We start from the raw sequence: 23,151 nt of genomic DNA on the forward strand, positions 1-23,151 counted from the left end.
CATGCGTGCACATCTACACAGACGCACATCTGTCTCGACCATTAACGCAGCAAACCATATTATTTTATAATTGTATAAAATAATCCTGAAAAAAGCACAAACACGGCAGAGATGCCAAATTCAGCGGCTGGAATTAGCTGAGGTGACGGCTCACAGACAGCAGCGCGATCCACCTGTCACTCAAGTGACCACTCTCTTAATTATGCAGAACTTCAAGGCTTAATATAATTTAAACGGATGAGTTATAAAAAAAATTCACCCCCCTCAGAGTTGTCATGAAGGGCAACATTAGCAGTATAGACCAAAACCACATTTTGTACCAAGCTGTAAACATGTTTTTTATGCTGTAAAATTGGCCATTTTAACATGGGACTCAATGAGATTCTGCTGTCTTTTGGAGCCTGTCCCTAGCGGCCAGTTTAAGACACTTCTGTATTGGCCTCAAGAGAAACTGGGGGAGGTTGCCGCTTGTTATGCACATGTACGTGATGATCAAATGTTAGGAAGGAAAATGTGTAGGCAGGGCCTAAAATTAACACTCGACAAGCGCCAAATGCGATTAAAAATTGGTGTCGGTGAGTTTATGAAACTGTGTCAGTCACCAGATAGCCGGTAACATTTTTATGAATTCTATCAATTTAGTGTTATGAGAAAATGAAAGTGAACAAATGTGAACGATGCTCAGGACACTTGATGGGTCAGTGCTGCATCATCACAAAAATGTAATCCCTTCTAAATGAAATATTCAAGCGCTAGAACACGGGAAATGGCGCGCTGTGGGAAGATCAAAATCTGAATTCCGAAACATCCGAATCGCACGCCCTGAAATCCGCATCTCAGACATCACGCAAATATGAAGTTGAGCTCTCTCTCATGCCTTCCTGTGCTTGAACGGACAAATTCAAACAAAATTATGTCAAAGAATGCCCATAGTCGGTTATGTCTTCATTTGAGAAAGAAAAGGCATGATCTGTGCGTGCATTTGCTCTTAAAGTGACAGCATCCTAAATAATCCTTCTGCTGTCTGTGTTTTTTATGTTAGCAAACAACAAAGGGAAAAAGCACTCACTGCTCTTAAACTTTAAAAAGGATGAAGACTATGCAGTGTTATTTATTTGATTAGAATACTTTATTACATTTCTATACCTGAAAACATACAGACCGATGGTGGCAGTTATGCAACAAGTAAGTAACTTTTCCTTACTGTTCTTAATGCCTGATCTGATATGTAATGATTCATGTACAACCATGTTCTGTGTGTCAGTAAACCAGTGACTAAAAGTAAACTTCACGTTGTTTCTCTTAGTAGGATGAAAATAATCTGTTATTTAAATGGTGATTAAATTATATAAAGAAAGCGATCAAAGAAAGCCCCCTTTGCAATCCTTTGGAGATGTCAATCAAACAACTAACAACGAGAGTATATCAGTGACTGGACTCACGCCAAAACTCCCGTTTTATTCAACGAATCTTATCGCGTCTGCACTGTTAGTGACGATGAAAGCATTTGTTAGTGTGCAGAAATTGAGTTGCAATGACGAGATCACTGCTTTCATGCGCTCAACATGTCTGTAATCAGCTGTTCATCACTGCAGCCTTTCATGCCACGATTTAAAGGTGCCCTAGAACTTTTTTTTAAAAGATGTAATATAAGTCTAAGGTGTCCGCTGAATGTGTCTGTGAAGTTTCAGCTCAAAATACCCCATAGATTTTTTTTAATTCATTTTTTTAACTGCCTATTTTGGGGCATAATTAGAAATGAGCCGATTCAGGGTGTGTGGCCCTTTAAATCTGGTGCTCCATGCCCCAAGAGCTCGCGCTTGCCTTAAACAACATAAAAAAAAGCTCAAACAGCTAATATAACCCTCAAAATGGATCTTTACAAAGTGTTCGTCATGCAGCATGTCTAATCGCGTAAGTACAGTGTTTATTTTGATGTTTACATTGATTCTGAATGAGTTTGATAGTATGCTCCGTGGCTAACGGCTAATGCTACACTGTTGGAGAGATTTATAAAGAATGAAGTTGTGTTTATGCATTATACAGACTGCAAGTGTTTAAAAATGAAAACAGCGACGGCTCTTGTCTCCGTGAATACAGTAAGAAACGATGGTAACTTTAACCACATTTAACAGTACATTAGCAACATAACAAAACATTTAGAAAGGCAATTTACAAATATCACTAAAATATCATGTTGCTTGCTTGCTTACCTAGTCTGTTGATTCATCTGTGCACATCCAGACGTTCTGCCCTTGTCTAATGCCTTTCATCCAGACGTTAATACTGGCTGCCCTTGTGTAATGCCTCGATCATGGGCTGGCATATGCAAATATTGGGGGCGTACACCCCGACTGTTACGTAACAGTCGGTGTTATGTTGAGATTCACCTGTTCTTCTGAGGTCTTTTAAACAAATGAGATTTATATAAGAAGGAGGAAACAATGGAGTTTGAGACTCACTGTATGTCTTTTCCATGTACTGAACTCTTGTTATTTAACTATGCCGAGGTAAATTCAATTTTTGAATCTAGGGCACCTTTAAAAATATAATGCTGTAGATCTAAATGTAATGCAGTACTTTTCACGATTAGATAACCTTAAGAGCTGTAACAGTAAAAACACGTTAAAAGAGAGAGTAATACTTGGCTATTTCAAAAAGATATCAGCCAATCACAGCAGTGGGCGTTTACACTTAAGTTTCACAGCAGACGCGCCCCTTAATACAGTGTTCAGATCAGAGGGTAGCAAAAATGCCTTTTATGATGTAAAATTTTTGATGTAAGTCCACCCCAAGAAACATTATAAAACAATAAAACAATGCAGTTCATGACCACTTTAAAGAAAACAAAAAATGTGCCAGTTCAGTTGTAGTATAGTTGCAGTACAAATGAAAAACATAGTTGTAAACTAGTTTTGTACTCAAAGTTTACTACTGTTACACTTAAAGAATACTTTAATACACTAAAAAAGTGGGCCAATTTAGTCCCAAGTAGTATTGCAATTCACAAGGTCTTTAAATCTACATAATGCAAAACAGAAAAACAAAGGTGGCTGATGTAATTTTCACAATTTTGCTCTCTAATCTGTTATCATTAACTGTTTTCCATTATATTCCAAAATATATTTGAGTGCTTGAATACAGATTTGCAGTCTTATTTTATTTGTCCTCGGTCCAAGTATTTCATATCACCATTAATGTTGTTATTTAGATTATTTAGAGATGACAAATTATAATATTATATCAATACAAAGGCCTAAGGTCCAACATGAACTGTTTCAAATCTAGGCATAAGTGATGTCAGTGGAGTTGCTGCAAAAATGGACAGTAAAAGCAGGTGTGCAGTTCTGTTTCATGAGACCCTCTGCTCATCTAACATCCTGTTATGCAACTTATGTCTAACCACAAGCACTCAACTGAGAGTATGAACACTGTTAAAAAAAACTGTCAAATTTACGGTAAAATACCGGCAGCTGTGGTTGCCAGGAATATACCGTGAAAAAAAATGTGGAATCTGTAAAAGACAATACGGTATACTGGTTTTGTAACCCTAAATTTTACAGTAGACAACGTATTTTTTTACCAAAATCATGGTAGAAAAAAACAAATATATTTGTCAATTATACAGTAATTTTATGTAAAAAATGCAACTTTCCATAGCTTTTTACGGATATTTGCAGTAAAAAAAAAGTTATAATATAATAATATATACAGTAATTTGTTGTTAATTTAACAGTAATAGGATAGACCCTATTATGGTAAATAACTGTAAAAATAACAGAAATATGTTAAACCTTATTAAAACCTTTGACAGTAAAAAAACACAGTGAAAAATGTATAACAAATTACAGCATTTTATTTTGACCAGATACATTTTACGGTAAATTCCTAAGGCTACAAGAGGCCACATTATCTTGTTACAAGCACTGACTGAGGTTTTTCAATCTATCACAAAAAATATGCATACATTATAAAAAATATCCATACATTACAAATCTCAAACAGGCTTATGTAACCAGTTTTATTAGTAATAATAAAAAGTACAGTCTGAGAAACTATAATAATATTAAATAATAGAATATGACCTAATGTCAACCTTATGAGCATTTTTTTTTTTTTTTTAAGTAGTTTCTGTCAAAAATAAGAGGTGAGGATCTGCTCTTTTGTGTTGCACAAATATAACAGGAATCTCATGATAGATTAGTCCTCAACTCAACATACTGATTTTTTCTTAGAGGTTTATGTTAATAATAAGGCTCACGTTTTACAATGTAATTTTTATGTATGTATCTATTGGTGAAGATGTGCCGGTTCAGGTGTGACCATTGCCACAGAGTCAGTCGTGTTTAATATTCTTCTTCATATTTTTTGTATGGTTCATATAAGATACAAACATGCAAGCATGAGACTGACAGGAAAAATTAAACTGGAGTGCATTTTACCATTTAATATTAATTTTAGGAAACGTAAGGCAATATAATTGGTTCCACTCTCCTCATTTTCATGTCCTCATTTTTAATAGAACTAAAGGTGATATTTTTTAATGAGCCTGTCTTCATTTTGGACAAATATAACTCATCAAACATTTCACACAATAATACGAACTTCTCTTGAAAGTGGTCTGGAAAGTGTGTGATATCCTCCAGAGGGGGTATTATTAAATCCAATTTCAAGAGGACAGAATACAGAGAAACTATATAGGGAAACCTACAATTTCTAACTAATAAATATTTATGATCATGGACATAAAAACAAGAACAGATAATATAAGACAATATGATTTATTTCTTAACTTTTACATTTAAATTAGAATATTCCGACATCTTTTCCACTAGCACCCTTAAAAAAAGAAGAATTCAAATCCATGTGATAATGAACCTTACAAGGGTTATTTTTTGCTATTTCACATAATACATATAATTACAAATTCTTTTGATGGACACACGTCCTGTTCATGACTGATGGGATCCGAGAAACACTGGACAAACTTTTAAAATGATAAAATGTTGGCTGACTTTTTAGTACAAGGTAGTACAAGATTTGTTTGGTAAAAAATTTTCAAAAGCATAGTTTTGTTGCAACAAATATGTAATATGTAAACATTTTCTTTAAGTGTTATTGGTTAAAAACCACCACAAAATATATCTAACATACAAAAAGGAGTAAATCACAGTGAGCACACTAACAAGACTTCAATCACGGCAGTTGGCTGGGTTTCCAAAAAAAGTAGCAACTTTCTCACTCCATCTCACACAAATTATTTTATGTTGCGTGTTACTGTTTAATAGAGTATTTTACTCCCTTATGTTATTCCAAATCCAACTGTAGTTACGTTATTATAGCATTGCATAAATATTCAAATTAAACCATAAGTTCTCCAACCATTTTTAGTTTGCTACTTGTTTTGAGATGCAAGATGATTTATTCCAACTTATTTTAGTATGAATAGAGAGAGAGAGACAAATAGAAGAAACTTGCAAGCAGCACAGCTATGTTGCCACAGTCAACCATTAAATATACAGTTTACTGGTCATTATTTAATTGCTCCGTGCCACAACTGACCAGTCAGAATCAAATGATCTAGAAGGCCATGTAATACAAAGGAACATTTTTAAAGAATCTGCACATAGCTCTTTTCCATTCCATGACATTCGTAGTGACCACTGCCAAGCTAAAACTTTGACCAATATAACAAATAAGAGCTCACTCCCCTCAATGCAAAATTAGTTTTATAACAAACTTTCGGGCAAAAATTATTTCCATCAAACTTCAGTAACAACCACAATAATCTTTTTTCCATTTAATATTATCACAAGTATTGTTCATAAAATACATATTTATAGCTTGCTTGTAATTTAATAATTCATCTTTTTGGCAACAAACAAAACTATAAACAAAAATCTCTCTGTAAATGTTCTAAATAGGGCACATTAAATAGTTGTTTTGAAACAGCAAAAACAGTCTTTTTCTGAAGACACAGATACAGTAAAAATTTTAGTTCAGTCTTCACAATTTTCTGTGCCTTTTATAACAGATGAACTCTCTCCTCTCAGTGTGTTCTGTTTACCTGTTAAAGGGTAAATAGACACATTCATTTTATGTTTGCAGTTTTTTTCTGACTCCTATTAGTTTTCAGCTATTATTGCATATATTATATGCATTGAATACAGCATACATACAAACATAGTTTTAAGTTGGAAAGGTAAAATTACCATATGAAATTTTGCGGTGAGCATCTTTTCTTGTGAGCCTAAAAGGAAAACCATTTAGAGTTAGGTTCAGTTGGCTCTATTACATTGTATAGTACTCTTTTAAAGTTTATAATGTATAAGTTGAAATACTGACCCTCTGGATTTTTTGTTCATTGACATATCTGAGAATTGTAATGAAGAAAATTAAACATATGATTGAAATTATTATAAATATATGACACGTTTCATATCATCTGCTGGACAATTTCACCAAAGCATGCGCCTTTGTCTTTTAATTCATGCAAAATTGTTGATTGATTCTAGTTTTAAAATTCATATCCAAATAATTTTTGTTATGCATTTGTTTATGAATTTTGCATATTTATACATATTTCCTCCAGAATAAACTATGATAAAGGTTACGGTATATATTAACTAATGTAATACATAATGTATAAACTAACATGAATTAACCATAAGCTATACATTTGTTACTGTATTTTTTAATCTTTGTTTACGTTAGTTAATAAAAATACAGCTGTTCATATCATGGTAGTTCACAGTGCATTAACTAATGTTAACAAATACAACTCTTGATTTTTTTTATATTAGTAAATGTAGAAATTAACATTAACAAAGACTAATAAATGCTGTAGAAGTGCAGTTCATTATTAGTTCATATTAACTAATGTAGTTAACTAATGTTATCTAACAAACCTTATTGTAAAGTGTTATCAAGGTTACTGATGTGGAATTTCAAAAGACTTATGCACTGAAAAAATTATTTTCATGATTTGTTATCACAACATTTTTTCTTTTGTCAGATCAACTTAGATAATTAATGTGGTTCAGATAACATAATATTTTGAGTTTCTGTTCAAAATGTTATGTTCATAATATTCTGAATCGCTTACTTTGTATTAACTCAAATTTTAATTTCAATGAACTCAAAATTTTAAGGCAACCAGGTAACTTACTTTTTTAAGTTAAACCAACAATTCTTTTTAAAAGTGTGACTTCCTTGTTTCATTAAGATATTCATAAATTACCATTTCCCCTTTTTACTGTCATGTTAATCAACATTACAAATTAACAGATTAGCCTATTTTAGATTGTTTGTCAGAGTACTCATTATTAATGTCCTATCAAACAAACCTGACTAAAGCACAGCAAAACATAACTCATTTTAGAGGCAGTTGAGAACTTTGGAAATATAAACCTTAATCACTGTTTTAGGAAATATACTGCACTTCTTAGTATTTATAGACATACAAAATCAGAAGTGATAAATTCTTACCATGGTATAATCCCACAGACATAATGATGGTTACAAGTATGGTAAGGAGCGCTGCCACACAGCCAGTGTACAGAAGCCAGGAGTAGATTGGTTTGGTTTCTGAAATATATAATGACAACAGTAATTATAACTATATAGGTAGGCTATAGGTTAATTAATAAGTAAAAGTGTAATGCTTTAACATTGTGCAATGTTCCAAGTGTTTCTACTTTCATTTTTTTCATCATGTTATGTTACAACATTTTGTTTCCATTCATTTAACTTGTCACAATCTTATCATTTCTACTTGATTTCTTGAGTTTTCAGAGTTCCGTTGTGAAGTTCTTCATTAAATTTTAAAAACAAACTTTTAGTGTTCATCAGTTGATAGTTTTATGCTAAGAAAATGAGTGAACAGGTGTAGACTTGTTATTTTCCCAGTTATTATATGTTTCTCTGAGACTTTTACCATTTGGGCTATACACACCATATCGCTTCACAGTTTTGGAGATGTTCTTGCCATTATATTCAGCAAAGCATTGGATTTCATCGTCTTCTGTCCACTCCTTTGTAGTAATAGAGAGATGAGCACGTGTGAATTCTGTGGCTGAATCAGTGGCATCTGTCCAGGCTGATTCAGTCCATCCAACATGGACTTTCTCTCCAATCATCCAGAACACCCGCACTTGAGACGGGACGACTCCGGTCACAAGACACTGCAGCAGTACTGATGATGAGTCAGGTTCTTGTGGTGAGTATAAGATGGATAGTTTTGCTTCCACAAAAGAGGGGTCTATAACAGAGATCATCATGTCAAAATGTTATCTGTAACAGTGACCATAAGCCATTGAAGTGTTGATGAGATTTAACTCCAGATTTACCTGTTACGATCACCCTGCTTCCACTGCCGACAATAACCATTGAGTTGTGATGGCTAATGCAATAGTACAAACCTGAATCGTTCGGTGTTACATTTGTAAAACTAACAATGCAAGTTTTATCATCATGTTGAAGTGAATCAGACTGTGAGACAGACCTCACTGGTGTGAGTTTACCAGTCCGCAGGTTCAACTTTTGCCATGTTGCAGCAGTATAGCAGTAAGAAACTTTCTGCTCAAATGTACATGTTAATTTTACAGTGTCACCGACTGAGACGTGTGTGAAGCTTGGAGACTGACTCATGAGGAATGAGTAAGTAGCTGCAAATGAGAGAATAGAAAAAAAGTTTTACATTTTTCTGATATTATGACTAGAATAAAACTATATTATGACTAGAATTAAATAGCTCTTTAAAATTATTTGAGGTGAGATACATGAGACAGAATGTTCTCAACTGAAAATGCAGGCAAAAATGTAAAATAACTTACTGTGTGAAGCAAAAATGCAAAAATATAACAGCCTCCAACAATGCGTCAAGGTGCTCATGTCTGCAGTTCCAAAGGTCTGAAAGAATGTTAGATGTATCAACACTCCTAAAATCAAACGCCACCCAGTGTGACTGAAAATGGCCTGCAAGGAGAAACAAAATAAGGAAAGAAAGAATCCTTTACAAGTCTTCAGTGGGTGGACCTTTATTATAAATCACTTGTGCAAAACCGACACCTAGATTGTTGATGGAAAGACCTATTCCTCAGTCTGCAGCCCTCAAAGGTGCTAGTTAGAGAAACATGTTGCCAAGATAAAATAGCATTTTACTACTTACATTTACTTTGGTGTTTCAGGAAATGGGGCAATGGAACCACATCACCTTCCTCAGGCCTCCTAGAACAGCGCTTCTCAAACCTGTTCTGGGGAACCCCACCATTGCACATTTTGGATGTCTCCCTCATCAGACACGCACCCAATTAAAATCTTGCAGTTTGAACTAATGAGCTGATGAATTGAATCAGGTATGTTAGATGGGGGAGACACCAAATTTGCAGTGGTGGTGTGGTCCTCAGGACAGGTTTGAGAAGCACTGTCCTAAAATGACTACTTCACTAACTCAGAAATAAACTTCCAGTCAGTATGTCAGTCTGCAAAAGCCTGTCACTTTTCATTACTGATGTTCTGAGTGCCAAGACGTGAGCTTTATGAACTCAGAGGCCAAAAAGGAAATTGTGCTGGTGTGGTATTAGTAACAAGAGCTCATAAGTGATAGGGTTTGGATGTCATATATTTTAGATATCATCCATAAAGTCACTATTGCATATTGGTGTGGCTTTCTCCGTGTTGCACAAATCTACAGATTTTTATCCCATAAAGGTCAATGCCGACTGAGCAGGTGTTCTTTTTGTCGGTTGACTCTACTGTGCCTGACAGTCTGCTGCCATTCTGGATGCTGTTACTTGTTTTGATCTAACCACACGGGTTTGAGATGAAAAGAGCAGCATGGTGAGAGAAGAACAGCCAATGCTGAACGCCCACACCTTTGCTTGCAACTGAGTCTGAAACCATCCTGCACTTCAAATGCTTCACCCTGCACTTTCCCCACCCTGCACTTCAAATACTCTCATATGTGCAATGTCATGTTAAAATTCCATTCTATAAATATAAATGATGTCTTTAAATAGAAAAAAAAATTATTAAATTATATTAAAACAAATCATTTTATTATGCATGTGTCCTATTAAGAGTTTCATCCTCTGAAAAAACAAGGATATGGATATTCACCAAAATATACTGATTTTTACAAACCAGATTGTAAAGTTATTTAAGTCTGTAAATAAGTAAATGAACAAATAAAAAAAAATATCCCCACATCACACATTAATCTGTGTCTATATTTATGGTCAAAAATGCATGTTCTAATCATAACACCAGCAATTTTGATATTTAGGATCTAAGGACGGGAGTACATAAAGGATTATGTTTGCTGCATTTTATTTGTTTTGTTTTTTGTTTCATGAGACCCTCATCTCTAACATCCTGTATTGCACCTCTTTACTTTGGTCTAACCACACGAGCTCAGATGACAGCAGAAAGGCTACAGCAGGAAGCCCACGCATTGTCTTGTCGGCATGCATTGTGGTTTTTCAACTCGTCGGTCTACACATTCACAAAATCTCAACTATAAAATCTTAAATACCTTTTGATTAATAAAAGTGTTTACCAGCTTTTTAAATCAACTTTTTGCTACAAAAGAAAGAAGTTGAATTATTAGGAATAGATTTTGTTACAGCCTGTTTCTTATTTTTTAGAGTTCACTTGTTGACTGCTTCACACACATCAGTGCAGGCATTATTTTGATCCAGGTCAAAGTAGGACAGGTAACATAGTCTATACCACTTGTTTCACTCTCTGATTCTTAAGAGTGGGAATGCATGCTACAAACCTGAACCTATATAAATAGGTTAGTTCACCCCAAAATGAAAATTCTGACATTACTCACCCTCATGTCGTTTTACACCCGTAAGACCTTCGTTCATCTTCGGAACACAAATTAAGATATTTTTGATGAAATCCGATGGCTCAGCGAGGCCTGCATAGACAGCAATGGTACTTCCTCTCTCAAAATCCATAAAGGTACTAAAAACATATTTAAATCAGTTCATGTGAGTTCAGTGGTTCTATCTTAATATTATAAAGTAACAAGAATATTTTTTGTGGGCCAAAAAAAAAAAAAAAACGACTTTTTAACAATATCTAGTGATGGCCAATTTCAAAACACTGCTTCAGAGCGTTATGAATCTTTTGAGTCGAATCACTGATTCGTATCGCGTATCAAACCACCAAACTGCTGAAATCACGTGACTTTGGCGTTCCGATCCACTGATTTGATTCGTAAAGCTCTGAAGCTTCAAGAAGCAGTGTTTTGAAATCGGCCATCACTAGATATTGTTAAAAAATCGTTATTTTGTTTTTTTTGGCGCACAAAAATATTCTCATCACTTTATAATATTAAGGTAGAACCACTGTACTCACATGAACTGATTTAAATATGTTTTTAGTGCCTTTATGGATCTTGAGAGAGGAAGTACCATTGCTGTCTATGCAGGCCTCACTGAGCCATTGGATTTAATCAAAAATATCTTAATTTGTGTTCCGAAGATGAATGAAGGTCTTACAGGTGTAGAACGACATGAGGGTGAGTAATTAATGACATTATTTTCATTTTTGTGTGAACTAACTCTTTAAAGTTTACATGTTTTCATCTCATTCTGGTTGCCATTCTGCCGCGTTTTCATGCTTTGACACGAGTCAAAATGGCATTTACAACTTAAATAAGTGAAATGTAATTTAACAAAACTATCACAAACTGTAATTCGCAGTCTTTCAATGATAGATAAAATATTTTAGGAATTAATTCACTCACTGACATTCTGTAAGAAATTAAAATAGTCTATATTTGTATTTATTAGATAAATAAATCAATTTCAATCGAGAAAACTGAGAAACTGAAGAACGTCACACGTAGGCCTACCTTTTACAAACTAAATTTCTGTTCGCACCCAGTAGTCTACTTTCAAACTCATTTAGCAATTCTGAAATATTCTGGTGTCCAAGCACAACATTCCTCAAACATAACAGCTGTAGTGTCAGTTTTTTCTCCGAAAGAAAAAAGAAGAATTCTATTCGTTATTGTGGAAAAAAATCTCATCGAAAGTAAGCAAACGGGATCGCCTCCACAGCGAGAAAGGGAGTTCTGGCTAGGGATGCGCGCCGACTCCTCGGCAAGATGAGCACAATGAGCTTGTGCCTGAACGATAAAGTGAGTAAAGACACGAATAAAAAGACGTTATCATTAGTCCTACCTCTGATAATGACTGTCACAATTACAACTCCAAAGAATTTTGTATTTTATTTCACTTGCCAACCGCGCTCTGTTCGATTATCCAACAACTTGAGAGTGAACATCACCTGAAGAGGACTTAAGTTTAAATCATGTAGCCGAAATAAACAGGTTTGTTCACACACACATATTTTTAAGCCATTAATAAACTACTACACATAAAAACACTACACATCTAGCAAAAATCTTCACATTTTTACACGTTCGCGTTGGAGCGCTTAGAGAAGCGCGCGAGCAACCATTTGCGCGCAAAAGCCGGTTTTGAGGTCGACTCTAAGCCTCAAATCTTCTTTGCTCATATTATAATCTTACTACCCGCTCCCCTGTCATGCTCGTTCCTGACCTAGGCTACCTATTAAATCAGTGAAAGCCTGAGACGACAGTCTTGGTGATTATTGAACATATTGCTTGAATAAATTGCTCAGCAAATGTTGTTTGAATAGCATAGCCTATACCTACCAGTCGGGACAGAATTTCAGAGAGCTAAAAAGTAATCACCTGGTTCTCAAGTGAATAATAAGATCTACATTTAGGCTGCTTAAATCCACACGGAATGCACAGACGGGCAGGTGCGATGACAGGACAACTCTAGCCTTTCAGTTCCTTTGAGGGAAGAAGAGCCTGTTGCTGCAGTGGGCAAATTTGATAATAAGCATTCGCTATCACGGGTTTGGCGACTTTTAGTGTTGCTTCGAGATAACACATGTGCTTTTATAGGCCTATGTGTTTTAGTTTAGACCGCGAACGCTAAACTGAGGTTTCAAACCTTTGAATGACCCTTGATTAGCAAAAGAGAAACTGAGGTCAAAGAATTTGGAACAGCGAATTTGTTGTCTTGAAAAAGTCAGGTAAGTAGGCTACATGATTTTATATTTATATGCATTCCCAGCAAGCAATTTTATGTCTATTAGACGTCTAATAGCCGTCAAAACATAGCCCGGCCGTCTAGGCTAAAACCAGGCAAAATTTGGGCTGTCAGTGAAAATCTAATAGACGTCTAACCATAACCCAAAAATAGACTAGTCATCAATTAGACGACTATTAGACGACTACATATATATGTCTAATAGACGGTGAATATGGATCTAGGCTAAAATAAGGCTGAATTTGGGCTGTCAGTGAAAATCTAATAGACGTCTAACCATAACCCAAAAATAGACTAGTCATCAATTAGACGACTATTAGACGACTACATATATATGTCTAATAGACGGTGAATATGGATCTAGGCTAAAATAAGGCTGAATTTGGGCTGTCAGTGAAAATCTAATAGACGTCTAACCATAACCCAAGAGTAGACAAGTCATCAATTAGACGACTATTAGACAACTACATATTTATGTTTAAAAGACGGTTAATACGGGTCTAGGCTAAAATAAGGCAAAATTGGGGCTGTCAGTGAAAATCTAATAGACGTCTATCTATAACCTAAAAATAGACTAGTCATCAATTACACTACTAATGAATGATTACATCTATACATGCAATAGACAACTAAATAATGGCTAAAGGATTCTTTTCACTTAAATATAACAGGTTCTCATAAATGACAATCCGTCCAAACAAATTAAATATAAAAGGTTTTATTTACAAAAAAGAACTCAAGATAATGCACAATGATAAAAAAAAATTAAATTTTACAAATACAATACAAATAAACATTAAAAGAAAATTACAACGTGTAACAATAAAAATATATTGACAAAAAAAAAAAATAACATTGACAAAAAAAAAGTTAAATAAAAAATGTTAACAATATTTTTTTGGTTTATAAAACAACCTGATTAATTTTCAGTTCCATAAATTCCATGTTTTATGAAAAGCACTCTGAATTACCTTGAACATTGTTGTTGAAATGTGCTATACAAAATAAACTTGCCTTGCCAAATCAAAAACTCATATTTTTATTTCATAATGATCAAAAGATTAAAAGATATACAAGGCTTCCATAACAAATAATAGTAGGGCGCACAGGTTTCATGTTTACCCCCTTGTATTTAGATAATTACAGAGTTTTAGGGCACAAGGAAACACTACAGTACATGTGCATGTATGTTAATCTAACCACGTTTTACTCTGAGTCTGCACTGTTACCCGCTAAAATGTCACGGTTCCTACACGTAATGTACATAAATAATAAACACATGTCAAAATGAAAAACACAGATACTTACAAGACCAAAAGCAGGAAAGAATTTGCTTTAACATTTGCTGTTGCTTGCTCTCCGTCTCCAACAGTTGTAAAATGCGGAAATGTTTATCGCGAGATCTGGCAACAGTGATCGAGAGTCAACGTTCAAGTCTCGCGTTGCCAGTGGTCATGTCTCAGTAGAGCCACAGTTGCCATCTAGCGGTTGAGAATTGTAAATTTTTATTTAACTTAAAATTAAATACAGTCATATATCCCAGCAAGCAATTTTATGTCTATTAGACGTCTAATAGCCGTCAAAACATAGCCCGGCCGTCTAGGCTAAAACCAGGCAAAATTTGGGCTGTCAGTGAAAATCTAATAGACGTCTAACCATAACCCAAAAATAGACTAGTCATCAATTAGACGACTATTAGACGACTACATATATATGTCTAATAGACGGTGAATATGGATCTAGGCTAAAATAAGGCTGAATTTGGGCTGTCAGTGAAAATCTAATAGACGTCTAACCATAACCCAAGAGTAGACTATCAATTAGACGACTATTAGACAACTACATATTTATGTTTAAAAGACGGTTAATACGGGTCTAGGCTAAAATAAGGCAAAATTGGGGCTGTCAGTGAAAATCTAATAGACGTCTATCTATAACCTAAAAATAGACTAGTCATCAATTACACTACTAATGAATGATTACATCTATACATGCAATAGACAACTAAATAATGGCTAAAGGATTCTTTTCACTTAAATATAGGCCTAACAGGTTCTCATAAATGACAATCCGTCCAAACAAATTAAATATAAAAGGTTTTATTTAGAAAAAGAACTCAAGATAATGCACAATGATAAAAAAAAAAATTACATTTTACAAATACAATGCAAATAAACATTAAAAGAAAATTACAACGTGTAACAATAAAAATATATCACATTGACAAAAAAAAAAAGTTAAATAAAAAATGTTAACAATATTTTTTTGGTTTATAAAACAACCTGATTAATTTTCAGTTCCATAAATTCCATGTTTTATGAAAAGCACTCTGAATTACCTTGAACATTGTTGTTGAAATGTGCTATACAAAATAAACTTGCCTTGCCAAATCAAAAACTCATATTTTTATTTCATAATGATCAAAAGATTAAAAGATATACAAGGCTTCCATAACAAATAATAGTAGGGCGCACAGGTTTCATGTTTACCCCCTTGTATTTAGATAATTACAGAGTTTTAGGGCACAAGGAAACACTACAGTACATGTGCGTTTATGTTAATCTAACCACGTTTTACTCTGAGTCTGCACTGTTACCCGCTAAAATGTCACGGTTCCTACACATAATGTACATAAATAATAAACACATGTCAAAATGAAAAACACAGATACTTACAAGACCAAAAGCAGGAAAGAATTTGCTTTAACATTTGCTGTTGCTTGCTCTCCGTCTCCAACAGTTGTAAAATGCGGAAATGTTTATCGCTAGATCTGGCAACAGTGATCGAGAGTCAACGTTCAAGTCTCGCGTTGCCAGTCGTCATGCCTCAGTAGAGCCACAGTTGCCATCTAGCGGTTGAGAATTGTAAATTTTTATTTAACTTAAAATTAAATACAGTCATATATGTGTGTGGTATATAATTATAATTAATATATGGCTTGGCTATACCCTATATATATATATATATATATATATATATATATATATATATATATATATATATATATATTTATATGATATCGTAGAATGTAGGATTGTGTGACAGCAAAAATATGCTGTTTCAAATATATACTTGCACATAAATGTATATTATACTTGCATATAAATGTATAAATGCAAGTATATCAAGAATCCCACAAGCTTTGTGGTCGAAAATGACTTAACACTATTTTGGTTACACTCATTGCTGGTCTGAATCAGGGCTATAGCCAAGCCGTAAAAACTAGACTATAAAATTGCCTCGATTTCGCTGGGTGGACTAAAAGCAGACTACACATAGCCTATCCAATTCAGAGCTAAATCGTGACTACATATAGACCATGTCATGAAATGCCACTTAAATCTTGTAGAAATCATTGACATTGCGAACATGATGAGATATCAACCATCTCAAGCACTTCCTGTCCAAAAACTACAATAAATCAGGATTGACTATAGGTGGGCTACAAATAGCCGGTCTGACTATGAGCTAAATCGTGGCTACGCACAGCCTACACAATATAACATGTCATAGATGTGAAACCAAACACCTTGTAATCACTGTTGACTTCACTTACATGATGCAATAACATACAACTCGCAAGTTATTTTGGCAAAAACGACATGTAACCAAATGAAAGATTATTTTGGCTAAAAGTGGGTTACACATAGCCGGACTATATCGGGTCTATAGTTAACTGAGACGGTGAAATGACGGCTATTGCTTGCTGGGATGTGTGTGGTATATAATTATAATTAATATATGGCTTGGCTATACCCTGATATATATATATATATATATATATATATATATATATATATATGATATCGTAGAATGTAGGATTGTGTGACAGCAAAAATATGCTGTTTCAAATATATACTTACATATAAATGTATATTATACTTGCATATAAATGTATAAATGCAAGTATATCAAGAATCCCACAAGCTTTGTGGTCGAAAATGACTTAACACTATTTTGGTTACACTCATTGCTGGTCTGAATCAGGGCTATAGCCAAGCCGTAAAAACTAGACTATAAATTGCCTCGATTTCGCTGGGTGGACTAAAAGCAGACTACACATAGCCTATCCAATTCAGAGCTAAATCGTGACTACATATAGACCATGTCATGAAATGCCACTTAAATCTTGTAGAAATCATTGACATTGCGAACATGATGAGATATCAACCATCTCAAGCACTTCCTGTCCAAAAACTACAATAAATCAGGATTGACTATAGGTGGGCTACAAATAGCCGGTCTGACTATGAGCTAAATCGTGGCTACGCACAGCCTACACAATATAACATGTCATAGATGTGAAACCAAACACCTTGTAATCACTGTTGACTTCACTTACATGATGCAATAACATACAACTCGCAAGTTATTTTGGCAAAAACGACATGTAACCACATGAAAGATTGTTTTGGCTAAAAGTGGGTTACACATAGCCGGACTATATCGGGTCTATAGTTAACCGAGACGGTGAAATGACGGCTATTGCTTGCTGGGTTTATATATGTATAATAAGTAAAATTTCAATTCTATTCATTAGGCTACATGTTGACTCGGATTTTACATTAATCACATTGCACACTTTTTTATCCAATCAACAATCATATTCTTTTCTGAGTAGCGGTTAAGTTCATATTAGTTTTTTTTTTTTTTTGGTATTTTGTATTTTAGTTTAACAGCATATTGCACAATGCCCTACAGGCAATTATCCACAGAATTTATAACAAAGCCTTTGCTTGTCACGTAGGCCTTACTGGTTTGGCTAATACGTGACATATTCCTGTTCAGAATGTTCTGATATGGTGAAAATGTGACAGTATGCCATGTTTGAGTCTTGAAAAAGAAAAACAGCTGACTCCACACAGCTGACTGAAAACCCCTCCCTCATGTTTTTTCACTTCGAACCCTCACCTTTGATTAAATATAATTTAGTTTTTACTAAGGAACTGTAAAGTTTATAGTTCTTAGTGTGTGGATTACAAAAGAAAACTATAGGATTAAGATGAATTTGACTGCAAATTGTTAGCCAAAATTAGATGTGAGGTTCAAAACACTCCTTCAAGGGTTAGTTCACCCAAAAATGAAAATTCTGTCATTTATTACTCACCCTCATGCCATTCTACACCCGTAAGACCTTCGTTAATCTTCGGAACACAAATTAAGATATGTTAGTTGAAATCCGATGGCTCAGTGAGGCCTTCATATAGGGAGCAATGACATTTCCTCTCTCAAGATCCATTAATGTACTAAAAACATATTTAAATCAGTTCATGTGAGTACAGTGGTTCAATATTAATATTATAAAGCAATGAGAATATTTTTGGTGCGCCAAATAAAAACAAAATAACGACTTATATAGTGATGGCCGATTTCAAAACACTGCTTCAGGAAGCATCGGAGCATAATGAATCAGCGTATTGAATCATGATTCGGATCGCGTGTCAAACCGGAAAACTGCTGAAATCATGTGACTTTGGCGCTCCGAACAGCTGATTCGACACGCTTATTCATTATGCTCCGATGCTTCCTGAAGCAGTGTTTTGAAATCGGCCATCACTTTAAGTCGTTATTTTGTTTTTGTTTTTTGGTGCACGAAAAATATTCTCGTCGCTTTATAATATTAGCAAATATTGAACCACTGTAGTCACATGAACTGATGTAGATGTGTTTTTAGTACCTTTATGGATCTTGAGAGAGGAAATGTCATTGCTGGCTATGCAGGCGCTGAGCCATTGGATTTCAACTAAAATATCTTAATTTATAACGAAGGTCTAACGGGTGTGGAACGGCATGAAGGTAAGTAATAAATGAAAGAATTATCAATTTTTGGGTGAACTAACCCTTTCAGGTTAGGCCTTCACTATTAAAAAAAAAAGTTTAGTGTGTTTATTATGTTGTTCCGTATCTTACGGCCAGATGGCGCCATTGTATAGTGTAGCGGTGTTGTGGAGTAGTGTCGCTGACCTGATCTTCCCCCTGGGCAAAACGGCGTTTACTTATCAACAGCGTGGACACAATAGATAGAGAGAGACGAGCGTTTACATGAAAACGAGTTACTTTAAAAAAGGGGGAGAATTTTGTCACTAAACACACACCCTATGTTTCAGATTTTCGATTAGTTCGAGTAGTAACGTCAGTTTGGGGGTTGTTCGTAATTCAGAAACGGTAATATACACGGACTGGGGACTATCGTATCAACACTGGAGCGGAGCATAACAGATCACAGAGAAGCACATTTTTATGTGAGTACAAACGTTGAATCGTTGCAGAGCTTTATGAAGTGCAATAAATGCGTCGTGTATTTGACGATAGAATGAAAAGGACATGGGAAAATCCCTAAACTGCTGTAGGTGGGTGATAATTTATAGTATATTTGTTCTATGCGTGAACGGTTATCCATATCAATCCAAATGCAGATTTGAGTTATACTTGTACAGTGTAAACTTTTGCCTGAAACAAACATTGACTTTTATGTTGCGATGGGTTAATGAAATATGTTTAGTAACAGTGTAGAAACTTTGCAAAAAAAAAAAAAAAAAGAGAGAGAGACACGTGCTTTTCATACTGTATGCGTCAAGCAGGATGTTTTTTTTTTTTTTCCTGGTTAATTTGTTTTTTTTTTTTTTGTAACGTTGAACATTTCTGTGATTGCAAAGTCTAGTTTGCATTTTTTTTTTGCTTTCTTAAACTCAGAAAGTTCAGGTCTTGAGTAGGTACATCTGTCAACAGCACATCATGTTTGTTTTGAAAGGCTGAATTCACGTTTCCTTTTTAAAACCCTGTATCAGCTGCTTGTGATCTAATCTATCTGAATATCAGTCTGGTAGTTTCGTGCGCATCGTTATCTGGACCTGCAGTGAAGTACATGCACACTTGTATTCTAACTGAGATCAAAATGCAGTCTATACTGATAGTGAATTACTAGTCATTGAAAGACAGTTCTGATTATTTTAATACAGAAGTTTACAAAATATAAAAATATTACATGTTAATATTAATGTTGTTATTGTTGTAATTATGTGATTAACTACACCTGTGGTTATGTTAAAGGGTTAGTTCACCCAAAAATGAAAATTCTGTAGTTTATTACTCACCCTCATGCCGTTCCACACCCGTTAGACCTTCGTTAATCTTCGGAACGCAAATTAAGATATTTTTATTGAAATCGGATGGCTCCGTGAGGCCTGCATAGGGAGCAATGACACTTCCTCTCTCAAGATCCATAAAGGTACTAAAAACATATTTAAATCAGTTCATGTGAGTACAGTGGTTCAATATTAATATTAATATTATAAAGCGACAAGAATATTTTTGGTGCGCCAAAAAAAAAAAAGGACTTGCATAGTGATGTCTGATTTCAAAACACTGCTTCAGGAAGCTTCGGAGCATAATGAATCAGCGTGTCGGAGCGCCAAAGTCACGTGATTTCAGCAGTTTGGCGGTTTGATACATGATCCAAATCATGATTCGATACACTGATTCATAATGCTCCGAAGCTTCCTGTAGCCATGTTTTGAAATCGGCCATCACTAAATAAGTTATAATTTTGTTTTTTTGGCGCACCAAAAATATTCTCGTCGCTTTATAATATTAATATTGAACCACTGTACTCACATGAACTGATTTAAATATGTTTTTAGTACATTAATGGATCTTGAGAGAGGAAATGCCATTGCTGGCTATGCAGGCCTCACTAAGCCATCGGATTTCAACAAAAATATCTTAATTTGTGTTCCGAAGATCAACGAAGGTCTTACGGGTGTAGAACAGCATGAGGGTGAGTAATAAATGACAGAATTTTCATTTTTGGGTGAACTAACCCTTTAAGACACCTGTGTGAACTTGAGGAGAACATGCATCCACTATCTTGGGATCAGTTGGGTTAAAAGACATTGCATAAATGGTTAAGAAAACTGAAGTTATTTCTAAGGAAGCTCCAGCTGTGTATTTTGCCATCTAAGTGCAATGAAATCAATTTGAGATCAATTTGGTCAAATCTGTCTGTCCTCAGAACATTATCCAGAGTCTGCAGATAGGATGTGATGGGATTAGGATTTTCTTTTCTTTTCTTTTTTTCCTTCATGTGTTTCTATTTCTCTCTCAGAACACAACAAACCTTAAATCACAGCCTGCATGGCATAGGATCACTGGCTGTTTTTTAGTTGCTGGATTCTATTCATTAAACAGACACGCTTAAAATATTATGTGGCTTTTCAAACTGTTCCTTTATGTGACAACTAGCATTATACTATAATGCATCAGCCCACTGGCTCACGCACCTCATCATAACTCCACTGCTGCCTGGTAATCACATCAGCTGTAGTCATGGCAACTGCACATGGGAATGGAAGCTTTCACTGGGAGAGCAATTTTCTTCTCCTTCACTGACTCATCGCTTTCCCTCCATGGATTAAGACGTGTTACCTGCTTGCACGCAAATGCCACCACCGTTTTTCCTCAGGGTACCGCTGAATGCTCTTCTAGAGGCAGATATATACGCTGCTTCTTCACGTAAGGCTTATTCTGTGACAGTGGCTGTTTTCCTTCACACTGTATTTTGCTTTTTGTATGTGTGTGTGAGATTTATAGTTTTTGCAATATAATAGTTATCATTATTATAATGTTCAGTGCCTCCAGGTTCTATGTCAGAACGCCGGCTCAGTATTGGCCGATGCTGTTCATGTGAGCAGCACGACGCATGCGTTTGATGCTGACGCAGGAGCTGGCCAGTAATGAGTCGGCATTCTGACATAGAACCTGGAAGTGCTGAACGTTAACAGCGTAGGAGAATGACACAGAAGAGAAGATATTGTTAAATAAAGTTGTTGTTTTTGTTGTGATTTCATAAAATTAAGGTTGAACCACTGGACTATTCTAATGATGTCTTTAGTACCTTTCTGGATCTTGAAAGTGGTGGTTAAATTGCTGTCTATGGAGGAGTTGGATATCTCGGATTTCATCAAAAATATCTTAATTTGTGTTTCGTAGATGAATGAAGGTCTTATAGGTGTGGAAAGACATGAGGGTGAGTAATTAATGAAGTGAACTAACCATTTAAACTTCATACAGTTGTGTGAAATGGAGAGATACAGAGTATTTGCCAGAGAGGGATCACTTTGTCTCCACTCTATTAGTTATTACCCATCCTCTTTTCTGTTCTCTTTTTCTCTCTCCCCTTTGTTTCATTCATCTACGTGCAACTGAGATTTAAGAACTCAAAAAAAAAAAAAAAGGAAACAGGGAACCTTTGCCCCTTGGGACCTCAGCTTCAGAAGTCTGTGCTTCATCATGTCTTCATTTAGTCTCTACTCTTTGCTCTTCTTCAAAAGGTCATTCTTCCTAAACAGTCAGACCTGCTTTGATTATTACTGTCCTCAGGTATTTCCTTGAATACATTTCTAATGGAAAATGTCCCTGTTTGAATAGTCTAAATGAATGTTTTTAGCATTAGGGGCTTTTGCACCGAATAGTTCTAGTAGTTAAGTTATAGAAACTCGCCACTAGGATAGTTCCCCCGAAAATTAATTTCTCCACTAGACCATGTTCCTGGTTGCATTGGCACCAGGAATAGGAACTCTGAAGCGGCCGACAGCAGCATCTTTTAGCACAGCATACAAACGCTAAAAACCAGTGAATGGAGGATGCCATGATCGGAGATGTGTTTGTTGTGTGTTCCATTCCTTGTTACTAGAAAAAAACGTCAAAACTGTCCCTAATTTGACTGTGGTGTAGATACTTTTGTACCAGTCTGATCCTGCCCTTGGCTCAACAAACAATCTCTGTGTTAAAATGTCATGAAACCCCATTTGGCACTGTTCGTTCATACCTCAAAATTGTTAAAAAAAAAAAATCAAGAAATGGGTGTGTAAACCTATGAAAAAGTGGGAGTAAGGCTGGGCGATACAGCCAAAAAAATAACTATCATGATACAATTTTTCGTATCAGTCAATAATTATGATAAATGTCAAATTTTAAAGGCTGTTTTTGCTTCTGAGTGAAAGTTGTATAAAAAAAGTTAGAAAAAAAAAAGGAAACAGGGAACCTTTGC

The 23,151-nt window shown here is 35.1% G+C and overlaps 2 protein-coding genes across 6 annotated transcripts in view; one reads left to right on the forward strand and one right to left on the reverse strand.

Moving 5' to 3' along the window:
* Nucleotides 1-3,854: 3,854 nt before the first annotated feature.
* Nucleotides 3,855-15,893, reverse strand: LOC125274692 (immunoglobulin kappa light chain). Of its 3 annotated transcripts, none has more exons than XM_048201097.1 (8): nucleotides 15,779-15,893; nucleotides 8,835-8,976; nucleotides 8,349-8,666; nucleotides 7,955-8,260; nucleotides 7,489-7,587; nucleotides 6,346-6,373; nucleotides 6,213-6,250; nucleotides 3,855-6,067 (listed from the first exon to the last, which is right to left on the reverse strand). In XM_048201097.1, exons 2-8 carry the CDS (start codon nucleotides 8,890-8,892, stop codon nucleotides 6,000-6,002), a joined length of 915 nt encoding a protein of 304 aa, XP_048057054.1. In that variant the 5' UTR covers nucleotides 8,893-8,976; nucleotides 15,779-15,893; the 3' UTR covers nucleotides 3,855-5,999. The 3 variants fall into 3 exon arrangements, with proteins under 3 accessions (XP_048057054.1, XP_048057055.1, XP_048057053.1); XM_048201098.1 differs by lacking the exon at nucleotides 15,779-15,893 and adding an exon at nucleotides 12,737-13,094; XM_048201096.1 differs by lacking the exon at nucleotides 15,779-15,893 and adding an exon at nucleotides 9,170-10,790.
* A 3,167-nt stretch (nucleotides 15,894-19,060) lies between these two features.
* Nucleotides 19,061-23,151, forward strand: part of sema4ab (sema domain, immunoglobulin domain (Ig), transmembrane domain (TM) and short cytoplasmic domain, (semaphorin) 4Ab) — a 42,245-nt gene continuing 38,154 nt past the window's right edge. The window contains exon 1 of one of the 3 annotated variants that reach the window (XM_048201099.1): nucleotides 19,061-19,345. The gene's annotated coding sequence lies outside the window, so the exon portion shown is untranslated. Of the gene's footprint in view, nucleotides 19,346-19,430; nucleotides 19,454-23,151 lie in introns of those variants that run through there. The other 2 variants (XM_048201101.1, XM_048201100.1) reach the window with 2 other exon arrangements.

Source organism: Megalobrama amblycephala, linkage group LG9, assembly GCF_018812025.1.
Source record: "Megalobrama amblycephala isolate DHTTF-2021 linkage group LG9, ASM1881202v1, whole genome shotgun sequence".
Classification (NCBI taxonomy): Eukaryota; Metazoa; Chordata; class Actinopteri; order Cypriniformes; family Xenocyprididae; genus Megalobrama; species Megalobrama amblycephala.